At 41.6% G+C, this 18,111-nt stretch overlaps 2 protein-coding genes across 4 annotated transcripts in view; both read right to left on the bottom strand.

Annotated features, from left to right (window-relative positions):
* Window positions 1–34: 34 nt before the first annotated feature.
* LOC125744652 (pyruvate dehydrogenase E1 component subunit beta, mitochondrial) lies at window positions 35–6,953 on the bottom strand. Its single transcript, XM_049016692.1, has 10 exons — window positions 6,798–6,953; window positions 6,649–6,708; window positions 6,053–6,160; window positions 5,717–5,779; window positions 5,588–5,623; window positions 5,102–5,387; window positions 4,383–4,493; window positions 3,779–3,870; window positions 1,736–1,877; window positions 35–899 (listed from the first exon to the last, which is right to left on the bottom strand). Exons 1-10 carry the CDS (start codon window positions 6,831–6,833, stop codon window positions 754–756), a joined length of 1,080 nt encoding a protein of 359 aa, XP_048872649.1. The 5' UTR covers window positions 6,834–6,953; the 3' UTR covers window positions 35–753.
* A 1,928-nt stretch (window positions 6,954–8,881) lies between these two features.
* LOC125744649 (sarcolemmal membrane-associated protein-like) overlaps window positions 8,882–18,111 on the bottom strand; it is a 29,583-nt gene continuing 20,353 nt past the window's right edge. For 2 of the 3 annotated variants that reach the window (XM_049016689.1, XM_049016691.1), the window contains 9 exons: window positions 17,157–17,225; window positions 16,781–16,840; window positions 14,060–14,173; window positions 13,868–13,942; window positions 12,962–13,267; window positions 12,243–12,360; window positions 11,727–11,898; window positions 11,513–11,647; window positions 8,882–9,414 (listed from right to left, as the gene is read on the bottom strand). In XM_049016689.1, the coding sequence (XP_048872646.1) occupies window positions 9,322–9,414; window positions 11,513–11,647; window positions 11,727–11,898; window positions 12,243–12,360; window positions 12,962–13,267; window positions 13,868–13,942; window positions 14,060–14,173; window positions 16,781–16,840; window positions 17,157–17,225 (1,142 nt within the window). In that variant the 3' untranslated portion in view covers window positions 8,882–9,321. Of the gene's footprint in view, window positions 9,415–9,849; window positions 9,938–11,512; window positions 11,648–11,726; window positions 11,899–12,242; window positions 12,361–12,961; window positions 13,268–13,867; window positions 13,943–14,059; window positions 14,174–16,780; window positions 16,841–17,156; window positions 17,226–18,111 lie in introns of all 3 variants that reach the window. The other variant, XM_049016690.1, reaches the window with a different exon arrangement.

Raw genomic sequence — 18,111 nt, 5'->3', positions numbered from 1 at the left:
TGCCAAAGATTTTAAACACACAAATGAGCACATATATGCTAAAAAATGAACCTTATTTTTTCCAAAAATACACAGACAAAGTTTCAGCAAGAGATATTGAAGGTAACAGGACAAAAACGGTGAAAATATTCCCATCCATTAGCATGTTACATTCATCAGTGAATGTGTAAAGCCTGCTGATACTGCACAATAAAAGCACAAGGCCCCTACGCAATAAATACTACTTTTTCGAGTGCAGCATTTTCCCAATGGCTACCCATTTACTTAACAGTTAAACTACCTGTTTGCAATCTGTGGTCATTCATACTGACTAATTTGTATAACTGTATATTATTTAGCAATACAAATGTCTAAATATGCACCTACATACCTTATTTTACGATTACCTCTCCATAAAGTGTAGGAAGCAAGTCAACATCTAATAGGTTGTATTTACATTGTCCCCGTTTGTGGATTTATAACCTCTTATTTTATTCTGATACACTCTGTGCTCTTAAACAACAAGTCACTTTGGACAAAAGCACTTAGCAAATGGAAATTGTGCGTTTAACTCTGCATTATAAATAAGCGCTGAGGAAGAGGAAGCATGCAAGATCAGAGCTTTCTGTACACTGGTCTTATACTGAGATGGAAAAAAAAAATGTTTCATGCATTTAGCAAATGGAGCATTAATGTAGTTTCATTGTCATGATGATAAAGAGCCTATGATTATACCAGAGGGAGGGGAGGCAGGGCGAGGAACTTGATAACCAACTAGACATTCAGTGTCTTTTTCACAGAAAAAATGATGTCTTTGATCTGAGGTACACTGTTGTCCTCCAAAATCTTTGCGTAAGGCATGGGGATGTCCACACCAGTCACACGCACAGCCGGTGCATCCAAATAATTGAAAGCCGGCCCTGAAAGTAAAGAGGCACAAGATATAAATAAAGATTATTACAAGTCATAAATGCAGCCTCTCTATTCTTAAAAAAAAACAGACTAAGGCTGAAAAAGTTTTACTTAGATCTAGCAAAAGAGTTCTCTGAATTAGATTTAGACATTTTTCAACAAAGATTACATCAGATGTTGAAGATCTGTCAAGTTGCCTTGTGTATCATCATCTTAACACTATTAAAACTCTATACACAACTGTTGAAACTAAATTTTTGACACCATCCTAAGGAGCCACTGCTTGAGAACCTGAAGTACTACTCCGTGAATTTTGCCACTAACCAGTCAACATTCTCTAAACAGCCTCTTGTGCATCTACAGTATGGACTGAGAAGCACATAAGAGCTGCGGTCTTACCGTATTGAAAATTAATTACAGTTGGTTACCCTTGATGAAGTGACTTTCTATCCAAATAATTATTTAAATAACAATTAATAGCCAAAGCTGAGGGAAAAACCAGCTCAGCATGTCTCTCGCAAGGGCTGGATGTCTAGTTGACATTAAAAGTTTCAAAGGGCTTTCACAACAGCCAACATCTGCTTTGTAGGCAGAAGTGTTGTCAGGTAAGGTACACGGCTGGATGAAACTGATCACTCAATACAGTAAAGTAATTAATAGAATTAAATCTTTGAAACTTTCAAACTCTGGCTTCATAAAAGGATCTTGTGCTGCTAAAACCAGACATATGGATGCAGTACCATTTCTTTCTGTTCAAATTTAAAATTTCATTTTTATTGAAGATATCTACCCAAGCTAATTCATGTGACAGAATATTTCTTTTAGGAAAAATATGCAGTTTTACCCTCCATGATCAAGGCACAGATCTCTGCTCCAACACCAAACTGTGGCCATCCGCCCTCCACTGTCACCAGGTGGTTTGTTTTCAATACACTTGTCTCTATAGTTTCCACATCCATAGGCCGAATGGTACGAAGGTTAATTACCTGAGATGGGGGGAGAGAGGACAACACCAATTGAATATGGAAGTAGCTAATCTGGCAGCATAATCCTAAACAAATTTTTGAGTTGGACATGAAAAACCAGCAGATCCATAGGCCTGGAATATGAACTGACCCCCCCAGTATTATCTCCCAATAAAGGCTCATGAGTTTTCATGGTGCAATATAAATGGAAACCATCCTTAATGAATACATTGGTGGAGAATTCCATGCATGTTTTTCCTAATCTAGCTAAAGAAAATCATTTCTAATTGAGCTTATGGACCTCTCTGTTAGTCTATACAGTGGTCTAGCCTATGAACAAGACATGCATATTGTATAAGCCAATGATCGGTATTGGCTGATATAGCAACAAACAGCCATTCACGATGCTTAAACATTAGCTGGTATTTACCCCCAATAACTGCCTTTAAAATAGTGAGCCGTACTGCTTTGCACACCCGTGACTAACCAGTTAGAAAACTGTTTGCAGAGTGGGATTATTGTAATGTCAGCGAAAACAATGTTAGAAATGCATTTTGCAAACATTGCTCTGCTACAAATTCAGGAGGAGGATCTAAAACATTTCAAATTTAATTGCTCAACTTCAGGTGAGACAGTGAAGAGTATGAAGAGTTTCTAAAAAATAAATCATACGGTACTGCCATCAGTAATGCAAGCATTTGATAGCAAAAGAAAATTCATTACAGAAAGTGCAAAATCAGAAGAAATTATGGAGTTTATCATACTCGATGATCAGCCCTTCTATGTTGTAAATCTTAGAAATATATAAGATGTATACAGTTATAAAATATAGTGCTCTGGAACTGTTGTATGACAGTTGGTGTTTTCTTACCAAAAATAAATACTTCTTCAAATTTTTGGAATGTAATTTATTTATTTTTGAATTTTGGCAAATTCAAAGGTATCGGTGTCAGCTTTCGAAATAATCAGCCATCGTTATCGGGCAGGAATCTTCCTTACTGGAAAATCACTACTATAATCCCGAGAAACCAGTTTGAAAAAGCTGTCAGTTTTAATGCAGAACTTTTCCCAAAGATCTTTTATTAGTGGAATTTCCAAAATAAAACATCCATCCATCCATCCATCCATTTTCCAAACCGCTTATCCTACTGGGTTTGACATGGGGAGAACATGCAAACTCCGCACACATGTAACCCAGGCGGAGACTTGAACCCGGGTCCCAGAGGTGTGAGGCAACAGTGCTAACCACCATGCAGCCTCCCAAAATAAAACAATTAGAAAATTTTGCATAAAAAGGAAAAGATAATGCAGGTCCCTTGATTTTTTTCATAGTTTTAAATAGCTGGAACTGAGATTAAATGGTTAGCAATTTTAATTTACATTAATGCTCAAAATAATTTCAAAAGGTGATGGAACGAAATCATTGTACCCCTTCTACTGGGGAAAAGAATCAATTTGTGATCTATATAATAATGCATATTGTGTTATTAAGCTCTGCACTTGTCAACACATGACAACTCCTAATGGCAATTAAGGCCTAATGGGTCAGGGACCTACCTAAAATAAATAAATAAATAGATAAATCAGCATCACTGGACAAGTTGGTGTCCAAACTTTTGCACATGCGACAATTACTATTTTCTTTGTGCCTATATTTTGACATTCAAGAAATAAAAAGTAACTCTGCATTAACATTTGCAAATATGTAGTTTTTTTTAAAGTGTTTGCTACTTTTCACTTACATAATGAACTAAATATGTAATTTGGCCAGGAGGGCCCAAACTTTTGGATACATCTGTATGTAGCCTAATAAAATGTGGCATTTTCTGAAAGGCTTGGCTTTTGGGATTCTTTTTGTTGTTGTTGTTGTTTTATGCATCTCTCACAAAGGCCTCGATGCACCATTAGAAAGCACCTCTCACCTCACATTCAATACCTTCTTTTGCCAAGATGGCTGCCGCCTCCAGACAGTGCCCCACATATCGGGAATGTGATACCAGTGTAATGTGATCACCTGGGGGAATGCAAGCATGAGAATCAAGGTGAAGAAATCTTTTTGAGGTTGAAGAAGGTGAAGAAAGGTTTTTGAGAAAAGCTAGCTCTGGTCTGTAAACATTAGAAGCAGTGGTAGATGGTAGAATGGTGTCAAAATTGTACTCTGGTATGAATTATGAGGCCTGTCCTCTCAAGCAAGAGGTAGTATAGTCGAACAGCATCTACCTGAGAAGAACTCAGTGCTTGAAGGCCTTCTTCGTACCTACTGCAATTCGTTCGTCTGACTTCAACCAGGCTGGAGAACACTTTATTCTTCCACCCGCACTAAATTATGCACCCTCCATGTTTATGTTTCTACCGCACTTATACTTCCCAACCTTAACTATACGTAATCTTGTTCTTCATTCATTTCTTTGGGGGGTGGGGAACTATCATGCTGGCTTATCTAGCTCCCTTTGAGAGCAATGAATATCTATTCGTTTTAAAATATTGTGCTAAAGGAACAGATTGGGATCCAAGTTTTACTCTAACCTGCTCTCTCCACTTTTGCTTTTCCAATGGGAATGATGAAATCCTTCGATTGTGCCTCTTCTGGCATCTCAAACGGGACACCATACATCAACTCATTCTCCAGGAATACCACTAGATGACAGACAAGATACACATACCTGGTCACATAACACAAAATACAATACTTAAAATTGTGAACATCATCTAATAATTTAGGGTAAACATATTTTCTCTTTTTTTTGTCTTGTCCGGCAGCTTTAGCCAGCAGAATCATGGTCTGAATGCACTGCTGTGCCAGACAGCAGGTTTGCTTAACCACGAGGAGATCTATAAACTCTGCAGAGGCCCCTCATGTTGATCAATTTCATAATAAATTCTATTTATTTATTTTATTTTTAGCACATTGGAAGCAGTGGCTGAGCTGAACGAAGAGGAGTGACAGATGAAGGGAAAAAAAAGAGGGAAAAAAAGGAGGAGAAAGTGAGAGAGATAAGCTAAGAAAGACAGGAGTAAAGTAGGTAGCGCATAATAAGGTGCCAATTGTTGCACCTGTAAAGGAGAAAGGAAAGTCAACAGCACCTGAAAATATGCAAAAATGGATAAATACATAAACAGAAACAAAAATAAAGAATAATGAAAACAGATATACAAACAAATTCCTGTGTGTGCTTGGAGGGGTGTGCGTAAGCGTATATTCATGCATTAGACATATTTTCTGAGTAATATAGGTATGACCTCACCGGGATTGTCATCACGGATAGCCGACTTCAGAAGCCCTTTAGCGTCCTCCGAGTTCCACGGACTGATGACTTTGAGGCCAGGGCAGTGTCCATACCAGGCCGCAAAGCACTGCGAGTGCTGGGCCGCCACCCCCGCCGAGGCCCCATTGGGCCCCCGGAACACGACTGGCACGGGCTGCAGTCCTGCGGACATGTAGTACGTCTTGGCCGCAGAGTTGATGACTTGGTCGATGGCTTGCATAGAGAAGTTAAAGGTCATGAATTCACAGATGGGCCTCAGACCAGCCTAAAATACAAGAATAGTGTACAGAAAATGATAACCAGACATTTCTGACAGAGAAGGATTCTGCTCGAGCTACTCTTGCGTTTTAAAAATCTATGGAAAGACCTGGCCACTATTATGGTGGAGTTCACAAATTATTACACGCTGTTCCCAAGATAAAACATCTTTTGAAATTTGATTTATGCAACAGTGATTTTCCTTACCATAGCTGCACCCACAGCAATCCCTGCAAATCCCATCTGTAGAAGAAATTCAATTAAATACGTAGTTGCAGATTTGATGAATATGAAGTTCATAAACATATTAAATCTCTTTTAAAATGCTTCCCTCACCTCAGTGATAGGAGTGTCAATGATGCGCTTGTCTCCATATTTCTTCCACAGACCCCTGCTAACCTGATGAAAATTAAACGCCCATCAAGCACCAATGCAGCGGTGCCAACTTTAATCAGCCGACTGGAATGAAGTTTGCACACACATTTAATGTATGTAGCAGTTTTATTACCTTGTAAATAGTCTGCAGGGTTTGCAAACTACCCCAATGCTTTTGATGTAGCTAATTTTAGGTTTATAATGGAATAATATATATTTGCCATAAGATTTCTTGTGTGAGCATGGAAAGAGTTGACAACCCTTGTATTTAATGCACAGTGAGTTAACCAGACTTACTTTGTACGCCCCATCATACTGAGCAACCTCCTCACCAAGGAGGAATACTCGCTCATCTCGTTCCAGCTCCTCGTCCATGGCTTGGTTTAGGGCATCTCGCACTGTCATCTACACCAAAGGGAAGAAATGTAAGGCTTCTTAATGGAAAATGCAATACCATCCAAACTGAAGTGTACACAGTGGCTCAGATAACTTGCAGTTGCATTAGTTACAGTCTTAAAAGCTGGTTATACTGCATTAACTTACATAGAAAATACTGAACGCCTTATTCAGTTTGCATGAGCAGTTTTTATGACTTATCGCCAACGACAGTAAGACTGTTGAAGAAGCCTGTTGCAACACACTAGAATCTTTATCATTTTAAAAGTCAGGTTGGACCGGACACTCGAGTTGTTAGGGTGTGAACTAGACAAGATGTTATTTGGTTGTTTTGTTTTTTTTAAGGAGAAATTGGTTGACGAAGTATCTGCAGTGACGGACAGACAATATAACTTCGATCCAAAGCGTGCTGCAAAAGTTTGAGTCTCACTGCTTGTCTCATTGCTTCAGAAATTAAAACATGATCATCACAATACAATCATCTTATCTTATCTTACTTGTAGTGAGGCAGCCGATGTCTTGTGGAACTCTCTCCGTAAGATAGCACCAACTGCATTCTGAAAGAATGTCTTTTAGTTTATGCAGAGACCAAATACTTTAAAAATAACACACCATACATTTAGTGTACTTTTACATCTCGACATACCTTTCCTGATCGCAGAGCACATCTAAGCAACGCCATTTTGGCCTTTAACCACGTCAGGGGGCTGTTCCCTATCACAGTCGCTGCATGTGGGACGTACCAGGAACTGTTTTAAGGGCAGAACAAACCGGTACTTTAATGATTTCGTTTTTGCGTGACGGAAGAATAAGTGGGAATTGCAAATGGGAATTAAATCGTATTTGAAGGCTGTGCAAGAACGAACATGAATAAATAACTTCCTAAGTGTAATAATTAATAAACAAAATAAAGAAACACCAACAACAAACATTTACATATTGCTAATGTGTTTCGCTGTTTCGTTTTAGCTCTGGGTGTCCTGTGCAGCGTGGCCAACTTTGGCCAACTACACACTGCCAGCTTTCTTAATTAATTAATTAGTTAGTTAAAAAAAAGTGAACGAGATATTGAATAGATGATATGAGGTGGGCTAGTGGTCAGGTCAAAAAATACACAGGTGTATTGTATGGTTGCTGGAAATAATAGGGTGATTTTAGCAGAGGTTTTGAAATGGCTAAGCTGACACACTTTGCCAGGCGTAACAGCATAGGATCACACCAACATGACAGTTATTTAAGCATAATTTTTTTTTGGCTGCCTAAGGCTTTTGCACAGTACTGTACATAATGTTCATAGGCAGGCGAGTCCAGTTGTATCTGGTCTTTGCAGGCAATCTAAGGCTAAGACTCTGTGTTGACTCAGGCTGTCCTGTTATTTTCCCTGCCCAGACAGTTGAGGACATTTTAATAGCTCAAGGGACTCTTACCAAACCCAAAGTTCATTATTATATGAGGGAGCTCATTTCTGGGTTGAAATACATTCACGACATACAAGTTTATATCTACAGAGACATCAAATTAAGTATGTATATGAACGTTAGTTCATCACCCCGAAATGTTTTTCCACTGCTCTACTGTGCAATGTCAACGTGCTTTACAAAAGTCAAGTTGACGGTTTGCATTATTAGGCAATATTAGGCTTGTCCACGGCTGCTTGGCCAATGGACACAGTCTATCAAGCTAGTGATGTCGGGCATGTCAGATTTAAGGTTTCGATTTGCCAAGCTTTTAGTTTTACTGAAATTTCGTTCTCTGTGGACTGTTGCATAGGAATAGCCTGCTAATGTTAACCATTCAGCAAATACCAAGATTTAGAATTAATTTAATTTAATTTTTGGTTAAAGTTAATTGTATACCATTTAAGTACCTCTCACTCCTGAGAGTCCAGGAGGGTCCGTTTATCATTTTAATTTTGACAGAATAATGTTGTACCGTTCTGCGGCTCCATCAGGCCATCATTTATTAAGACAACAACGCAGAGGCACTGGTTACAAGTCCTAACGTGACAAGCTATCACCCCAACTCTATTCCCTTTAAAATAAATAGAAAAACCAACTTCGGTATTATAAATGTCCCATTTGTCATGTTCAGTGTAATAGGAAATGCAAATGCAATAAAATTATGAATCATTTAACATGGTTAAGGCTGAAAGGCTAAATATGCTGTGTTCATTATAATCCCGCAAAACATAAAAAACATTAAGTAACAGGGTATATCATAAAACACAGTTAAGGTCAAACCTCTGAAAACGAAGCCAAATATCTAACCAAAGCTTTAATACACCGATAAAGTTATATTAGATTGCGGTTTCCTTAAAATGGTCTCCTAGCCTTTTGAAAAACCATCCTGGGTCACTTGTCATTTCACTCCATGAACCTTCTGACAATCAGAAAAACTGATTCAAGACTAATCCAGTGTGTGTGACCAAGTGCATGACATCCTCTTCCTAAATGAATGGTACATGTACCAAATAAATACTTCATTTATTTGATTATTAAAGGTTAAATTTGTTTGGCCTTGGCATGTAGTTTTAACAAGACATACACATTCACAAATAAGAAGTGGAGCTTCAAGCATTAAAAAATGTTCACCTCAAATTAACACTAACCTCATGGATTTAGCATTTTCTCAAATACTGATAAAACAATAGCTCATCTGTAATGACCTAAATTGGATAGGATTTTCCCATTTAAAAAGACAATTGTTAACATACTTAAAAAAAGATCAGGCTTGTTTTGCATCTTTACTTCATAGTTTATTTATTTACAGGAACTCTGCCAGGGAAAAAAGAATCCTAAAATCAAATTCTTTACAATCACTTTATCCAGACTCCATCTAAAACCTTCCAAACAAAGGATATGTTTGGTACTTCTCAAAGAAAGCCTAGTTTAGGCTACCATGTCAATATAAAAATAAATCGAATCAACTGCTGATAAAGTATTTTCACTATACTAGTCACAATTTTTAATTTCTTAATTTCTTTCTCTTCCCTGCAATAAATAAAGAAATTAGCTTGCAATTCTATTCTCAAACAATGGCAAGTTCAGAACAAGAGGCAATGGGGGTGGGGTGGGGTGGGGGGGTAGGGTTGGACCCAGGGGACCCAGGAATAAGGGCCATGATCAGATGGAAAGTGTGATGTGGCAGCACATGAGGCAACAGTAGCAATCTCAGGCAGAACTTTTGGCCAGGCTGGGGTAGAGCACTCCCACAGTCACGGCGACCATCAGAACCACCACTGACATCCAGGGCACCCAGCTTCTCTGAAAAGACAAAAAGGACCCAGACAGAAGGTCACAACAACACAAGGGCAAAGTAGCACAATATGGGAAAGTATGGACTTTAACCAAGGAAAGGGACCCATTCGGGATAAAGAAAACTGAGGACCTACAGACCAACCATCAAATGAGCAGAAGACCACAATCACTTCTGGGAAGGGAAGAAACGGGTGTAATAAAAGAAAGAATAAAAACCCTTCCCACCCCAGAATCAGGAATTAGACATTCATGATTCAAGCAAGACAGACAAATGTAAGATGGTCAGTAGAAGAAAAAAAAAATAGTCATACCAGTTGTGATCAGCTACAAAAAAAAATGCATTTTAGGCATAGCAAAGGATTTTTATGTCTGCCGTGCACTGGTCTTAAGAGAGGAGGACGAGGTGGCAGGAGGACATGGAGTGGAGAGGAGGGCATGTACCTTTCTACCACAATGGGCCGAAGCACCAATACAGCAAAGCCAGGATAAGGCCGGTGACTATGGCTTGGGCAGGCTGCAATAGGGGAGGCTACAGGAGGGAAGGGACATCACAAGAATCATTCTAATGAGCTCGTCAATGTGGCCTAGATTTAAACAAGAGGAGAGAACCATGGGGGATCGGCATGGGGGAGCTCATGGGAGTTTTACTTACACAAAAATGTTCTAAGGGCAGAATGAAAAATGATTGGTTCAGAGAGATAACCAGAGTACAGAGGAGGCGGGTCTAGGTAACCAGAGGAGGCGGGGCCAAGACTTATGATTGGTTGACTGCCTCTAGTTGCTTGGACCCACTTCCTCTACAATCTGATTTTCTCTCTGAACCAATTATTTTTTTATTCTCCCCTCAGAACATTTTTGCGCAAGTAAAACTCCTACGAGCCATGGGGGCATGTGATCAGTTCATCAGATATTCACAACATGTACAAAATAAAAATCACTGGACACTGCAGCAACACGCAACACAGAGAAGCTACATATAAAGGAGACATGATGAGTGGAGGATTTTTTACAGCTTGTTACCTTGCACTACGCATGAGTTCTGTACGATATTTATAATAAGGTCTTCATTTTAGCTGTGGTACCATCATCAAAAGGGAGATGGGGCTGCCTTCTTGACATGCTAGTGGGAGGAATGGTTAGTGGGAAGACTGCAGACATGGTGGCATGGAAGCCAGGACAGGGTGACCAGAGAAATTTGCACAGAGATCAGAGAGTTACACAGCGCTTACAGAAGCTTGGCCAACACATTGAGTACAATTGAATGTAGTCCTCCTAGCACACTCATACATCAACAATCATTCTCCACTTTTAGTGTAGATGTGCTTCTTGGTTGTTATTGTCTTTTGGGGTTTAATGGGCAGCGTTTCTCCACCCAGTCCTCAGGGGGCCTCCAGACAATCTACATTTTTGCTCCCTCCCGGCTCCCAACACACCTGTACAGGTATTTGGGGTCCTTGATTGGCTGGGTGCTGGGACGAGGCAAGAATGTGGACTGTGAGTGTCAAGGAATGGGTTGTTTTAGAGCATTCAAGGGAAATTGGTCATGATGTGTCAAAAACTCAAGAATATTTTTTCCCCCGAATGTTTTTTTTTTTTTTTTTTTTTTAAGAACGATGTAAAATTAAGGTCATATAAATATCTTAAGAGCACTGGCTGTAAAGAAAATCCTATAGATGACAAAAAATATTGCAAAGCATTGCTCAGCCACCATTACATTTGTAACCAAGATGTACATAAGGGCATATATTTATTAAAAGGAACAAAACTATTTGCTAGCCCTTACCTGTCACTGAAAGCTCCAATATACAATTTACTAACAGAGAAACCACACTTGTCTTATTAGTACTTGATAAAGTTCTGCTGTTGCTCTCATTAAAGCTCAGGAATTTACGATGTTCAATTGCAATGGTAACATTCTAATAAAGCTTTAAAAGAAATTACTGAAACTGGACTGTTTGAGAACAGACTCCAAGGAGTGAGACACTACATGGGGGACAGGACTGAATGCAGTCGCGGGTCTTGATAGTGAATTCGATCTCTGCAGAGCCGCACAGTATGACACAATAGGAGCAGGTGCTGTTGTGGGTCTCTACAGGCCACTTACACTGCTGCCCTTCTCCTGCTGCAGCTTCAGGTCGACCTTGCACTGCTGCAGCTCGTCACTGATTGACTGCTTTTCCAGCTCCGTCTGGTCGAAGCGCTCTTGCAGGCCTGAAAGCTGCGCCTGGATCTCCTCGTACTGCGGGAGACAGAACGGAGCGAGGTCAGGCTGCACGTCATGCAGGAATGCAGCACAGGCATGTGGCACAGAGACGCACCTCCTTCTGCAGGTCCTTAGTTCTGCTCTGCGCCTGGGCCAGCTGTGCCTGCAGTTTGGCTGTGCTGTTTTGATGCTGCTCCTCCAGCGAGCCCAGGGAGCTCTCCAGCTCCCCTCGGCTCTTCTCTAGGTCCTCCAGGCTGCTGCTCAGGGTGGCGGTCTTCTCCTGAGATCTGGGGGTCAGCGATGTCAGAAGCAATAAATGTGTTTCAAGCAAAGTAGTGAAGAGGCATTACATACGTCTATGAAAAGCCCATACATTTACTTCACATAATTGCAAGAGGTGTTAAACTGTACTGCATTATAAACTGGCTTCCTCGGCAAGGGCGTATACAGGGGTGGAGCAACTGGGGCACTGGTCCCAGCTGATAGCTGATTGGCCCCCAAATGCTCCCTCCCCTGTCACTCACCGATTCAAAGTATAATCAGCTAATAAGGTTGGCCCCCCCATTTCTCAGTTTGTACTGCACAGAGCTGGGGGGGGGGCTGCTCATTCGTCCAGAATTTGAAGACTCACCTGGCCAGCTCCTTCTCCAGGTCCTGCAGCCTCTTCAGGAGAATCTCCTTCTCAGAGCGCAGTTCCATGCACTCCCGCTTCAGGTTTCTGCATTCTGCCTGCAATTTCTCCAGCTCACCTGCAGGGGGCACCGCAGAAAGAAGTTAACACTCACAGCCACTGTCAAATCCTGTTTCATGCTTCAAGAGATGTGTAACAGTCCACCCCACAGATTAACACAGCACAGTTAGCAAGTCATAGTTTAATGACATTAATTTGTTTAATGAAATATATTCAATTTACTGATGCCCTATTTTACATTTGCATGCATACAGCAATTCTGTAGGCTTTTGAGTATTCTACGTTGGTCTCCTTTGAGATATACCATATACAAGACCCCATTTTCAGCCTTAAATTAATTTCTTGCTGGTTTATGCTGGTTTTTGCATTTGTACAGTAGTGTTGGGTCAGCTATTCATCCAATGGCCCTAGAGCATTATGGGAGGTTAAGGGCCTTGATCAAGGGCCCAGTAATGTGATTATTCTGCTGACCCCAGGATTTAAACCAGCAACCTCCCCAGCACAGCCACAGGACTCTAACCCACTGAGTCACACACCACTCCCCAATAATATCCGTCTCGTGCTGTAAAATCTAGTTTGATTGGCCTATATAGAAAGACACATGTACGATGGGTAGGACCTCCGGCAAACGCCCCGCAGTGTGCTGGGGGGGGTGTTACCTTGCAGCTCGACGGCCCTCTCACACTGCCGGCTCTGCCGCTGCAGGCTGGTCTGCAGGGAGCCGATCTCCATTTCGTATGTGGCCGCCGCCTGCCGCCACTTGTCCAGCTCAGCGGTGACAGCGCCCAGGTTACCCTGTATGGCGCCAATCTCGCGGTCACGCTCGGCGGCGGCAGTCTGCACAGCCCGCCGCAGCGTCAGCGCCTCCTCCTGGGCAGCGCACAGCTCCTCCCGGGCATCCGAGATGGCACTCTCCTTCTGCTCCTGCAGATCCTCCATCGCTGTCTGCAGCTTCTGCAGCTGAGCTGTTGCGCACACAGCAGAGAGGCTTCATTTTGTGGCCTGCAATTTGCCTGGTCCTGAATATATTATTATTATTATTATTATTATTATTATTATTAACCTATAGCCTAACAATCATTCAGTTGTGCTCAGTCGTGCACCTTTAATTTTGCATGTAGTCCAATACAATGACAATAGTTAAGTAATCGACAGTATGCTGTCCTCTCAAAGCATCTCTTCATTTGCATGGCATAAATGACAATGGAACATCTTATTCTGAATGGTTTTTGGTAACACCAATTACCTCACAAATATAGTTTTTCATTATAATGTAAAGTGATATTCAAATCGCACCACTTTATCCAACCCAAAGAAAATGTCCAACTAAAAAAGTTCACAGTACATCCTATGGCATACCCACAACCCCCAAAATTGTCACTCTGTGTCTGCACCCCAGGCTTAAAATGTTAGCAGGAAAGCTAGCAAGGACTCAAAGGTTGGCTGTAGGCTGCAGATTGCGGTGAAGGACCGCACTGCACATGCAGTCGTGCTACTAGGATCTTCAGTGTTTTGTTTGATTAGCAGATGCTCATGTTTGAAGTGCTTCTGTCTGTATCACTCACCCTGCAGATACTGTATCTGCTTAGCAGAATCGTCCATCTGCTGTCGGCTGGTCTTTCTCTCCTGCTCCAGCGCGGCTGTAACACAACATACTCTGTCAAGGCGGCTTCTGCGAATAACCAGCCCGGTCAGAAGCCACACACTCCATAGGCTCCCACGTCTGAAATAGGGTAACAGCCGTGACAGGATTCTACCTTGCAGTTCCATGCATTTCTGCTGGCTGGTGTTAGCGAGCTCCTGGGCCACCAACAGCTCCCCCTGCAGATTATGGATGACCTCCGCTGCGTTGGTGGGCTCCTGTTCAGTGTCTGCAAACGCATGACAAATCTGTAACTGGCGGACCTTGTTGTAGTCCAAGGGGTAGATACCGACTAATAAAACTACAAAAGTACCAGTAACCCTCAGACGAGTGCTCCTTAATTTAATTATACAAAGCCCATATAGGAAGCACACAGGCAGATAGGGACCAAGTCAGCTGGGTGCTATATGTCCACTTACCATTTCTAACTAAATAATGCTAGACATCTTGAAACTGATTTATGTAGTCTCTTTGTCCCAGATTCTCCCAATAAACCAAATTTAATTAAAATGGGAAAAGGTAATTTCCCCGGAGATGAAACCTATTCAATTAAGATCTCAAAGTAGAAACAATCTAGAAATTTTTCTCAAAGTTCAAAAAAAAAAAAAAAAAAAAAAAAAAAAAAAAACTTTTTGAAGACACATTCCTTGTTTTTTCCCCCCAGACGTAAATTCAGCTTCTTGCCATGATCCTGCATTTCCCCTTTAACTGACAACACTGATCCGTGACCAAACGGCAGCTAATAGGAGAGCTGAAAGTGACCCTGACACCACACCGGGCCGGTCCTGCTCTGCTGCCACACAGGGGGCCACACAACGACATGGCTGGGCCCCTGGATAATTCTACCGAATGAAAGCCCCCCCGCTTGTTTAAAAACATTTTACTGGTTTATTGCAATGATATCAATTCATTTAGAAACTAAAAATCGTTGACCGCAGCATTTCTCATGGGCTCCCTCTAGTGTCTGGGCCCCTGAAAATTGTGCCCTTTCCTCCCCTCTATGGGCAGCCCTGGCTTTGGAGATGTGGCTCCAGGTGACACTGCTGGAAAAACTGAAACCCAGCTGGCTCACGTTGCCAAGTTACTCTGCAAAAAACTGCTACGCAGAAGGGCCAGCTAGCTAACGTGACACAGACTCTTTCAAAGAACCCAATGTGAGGAATATCCAAACGCCATCAGCTATGGGCGTTACTGTGCTCAGTCAGCAGATCCAAGTTTCTACAGCAAATGAACCCCTGTCACGAATACAACACCACATTTGAGCATTTAGTGAATTTATTTTCATTCAGACCAGTGTTTTAAAGACAGACGGTGTTTTTTTTTAATATATTAAATCTTAGTCCTTTTCACTTTAAAATTCTGGAATGTCACATAAGAATCTGAAACCATGGGAAAATTGCTATTTTCAAAATCTGGGTCGGAGCTTTCATCTTAGAGGTGGAGCCTTTGCCGAGAGAAGCGATCTAGCCAGAGGAAAAACCACGTGTGGAAAAACACAGGAGGACCCATGACCTCACCCTCTGTGGGCCTGTCTGATGACTGACAGCAGAGGTTGTTGCCCCACCTTTTCCCCTAAGTTCTCAGTTCAAACGTTATCTATCGATAGAAAAAGAAAATGACCTCAACAGTCAGCACTGGCCTCTGGCAATGACCACCAGACAGCTGGAGCCAGTCGAGAAAATGCGGCGGCACAGGAGGGAACTGGCGCTAGCATTACCAGACAAAAATCTCTCCATTGTGATGTCACCAAGTCCTGGAAACATTGCTAAAACAGCAAACTTAAGTCCATTAAATGTTATGGAAATCAGACTAGCAAACAGCAGCCAATACAAAACTTACAAGACATTTCCTGAGGAGGGAACTCTAAAATTTCATTATTTTGGGTTGTTCTAGCTAGTAGTTTTAGCTATTAAAGTTGTTCGAAAAATGACCTCATCACCTTTATTTAACAGATGGATAAATACAGAATGGACGCAGTTAATCATCAGGTCAACTTTCAACAGTAAAGTCAGGAATTTTGTCCTTCATTTCTAACTTCTGTCTTTCCATGAGGACAAAGGAAGAGATGAATTGAGGGCAGGCTGACAAAGTGGTCCTTTAAAATGAGACGATGTATATATTCTGAAACTGTGCAAAGCACGCCATCAAAATGGGCTGCCTGTAATCTTCTGATGAGTAGCCCAGTGATTCCTTCCAGGCATTTACAAGTAAAAGCTGAGGAAGCCAGCAGGCTTACAGCACATGCCACCGATCACATACCAGAATGACAGTTTACTTTAAGCACACGCTGATAGGAACCCCATACGCTTATACCAGCTGCGGCGTCCCACACACACACAGGGGCTCAGTTCAGTTCCCTTAGGTTGAGTTTCACAAAGTTCTCCCAATAAGGCCCATTCTCCCTGCACGATTTCAGCCTTTGATTCTACCACACTCAGAAATAATACTGGAGCCAACCGGTCAGGTGTGTACATCCAACTAATGTGCAAATGCACCAACAACTAATCACTATGAAAAAAATAATGCAGCATCACAGTCAACATGCTGCTATTCACGCCAGAATGTAATCCCTGCGTGATGCTGGCCAGTGCCTATCAAATTAAGCATATAAAAGTGTGCCGGCACTTTCCGGCTCGGTTCTCGATTTATTTATTTTTGACCCGAGTTCCACCAAGAGGCTGCCCCAGCCATATATAGCCTCTTCAGACCCAGCACTGAAGCCCGGCTCGCAGCATGCTGGGTGAAGGTCCAGCTGTCCCCATTAGCGCTGGCCAGATGCCCTCACATGCCCTCACGTCTTTTGTATATTATTTAAACCAAGGAAAATGGGTGTTACCTTTAACAAGAGTGACCTGACTCAGAGATTCATTCAGCTCTTGGTTTTCCATTTGGTCGTCTGTAAGAAGAAAAGGGAAGGAAGATATACAAGAAACTACGAACCTAGTAATAATGATGATGATAATAATAATAATAATAAATAATCACTATACACGCATCTCATATCTCATCTTACTACTTTTAGGAAAGAAGTATTGAAAAAGATTCGTAATGTGAGTGTATGTAGTACACTACCGCGGAAGATCAGACTCACAAAAAGGAAATCAGTTTGCTAAATTCACTCTGTTCTCTTATAGCAAGAAACGAAACAGCAAGACACACAAAGCAGTAAAGAATGCAGGAGTGAAGAGTTAAGTTCTCTTTTCCTTTTTTACCTGTAGTGTCTTCGCTGCTTTTATCCTTGCTCCGACTGAGTGTGTCTGACATAGCCGACGGTTTAGCATCTACCCGGTTGTCGAAGAAGAGATGGGAGATACCATTTTTAGGATGGTGGGGACCAAAAAAAACGTAAAACAATCTGAACATTGGCCAGCTAACCCACTAACTCTTCCACATAAGGGGGGGGGGGAGTGGTAACTGCAGCTGCAACATTCGAAGAAGGTATTTTTAACCCTAGATTACCCAACTGAGACCGGGCGGCCATCTGCTTAAGCTGAAAAGTTTTCTTCAGATTTCTGACTACCCTTTGCTTTAAATGGGCTTATTTTTGACTAGCAGATACGTGCAATATTTTTTTTTTTTTTTTTTAAAAGCTAGATTTGTTTTTGTCGGTCCGTGAGCCTTTTAAAGCCGTTGGCCAATCACATGGCAGAACAGGGGCAGAAGTGGAGGGTAGGGGGATAAAATCTCAAGACACCTTTTTCTCCCAGCATCACGTGATGAATCGATAACACAATTGCTTGACCCCCCCCCCCAGCCCCTCATCAGTGACACCTCCAAAGGAGAAGGAAAGATAAAGAGCCCAGAGCTGCTCCCATGTAACACCTGTCCAGCTGAGGAGTGTCAGTGAACTGCTGTGAGTGATTAAGGTTACAGGACACAGTGTTTCCCCTACACTTCTGGTTGGTACGGCCCAATATCAGATCTGACCCTGGAACCAGAGCGTGAGATGCCAATGACTCCACCATTAGGCTAAATGGCTTGGACTCATTTCTGTGAGAGCTGTGCGTATGCAGGTATTTCTACAACCAATAATTACTGATATTAATTTGGAATTTGGGAGGAAAAAAAAATCTGATAAATCGTGCTTGAAAAGCTCTAATATTCCTGCACCAGTACATTCAGCCAATGAAATGAATGAGCAAAAGATTTTTGCTATTAATGGGACCA

Source organism: Brienomyrus brachyistius, chromosome 6, assembly GCF_023856365.1.
Source record: "Brienomyrus brachyistius isolate T26 chromosome 6, BBRACH_0.4, whole genome shotgun sequence".
In the NCBI taxonomy this organism is placed as follows: domain Eukaryota; kingdom Metazoa; phylum Chordata; class Actinopteri; order Osteoglossiformes; family Mormyridae; genus Brienomyrus; species Brienomyrus brachyistius.
This window is presented reverse-complemented; position numbering and strand designations above follow the sequence as displayed.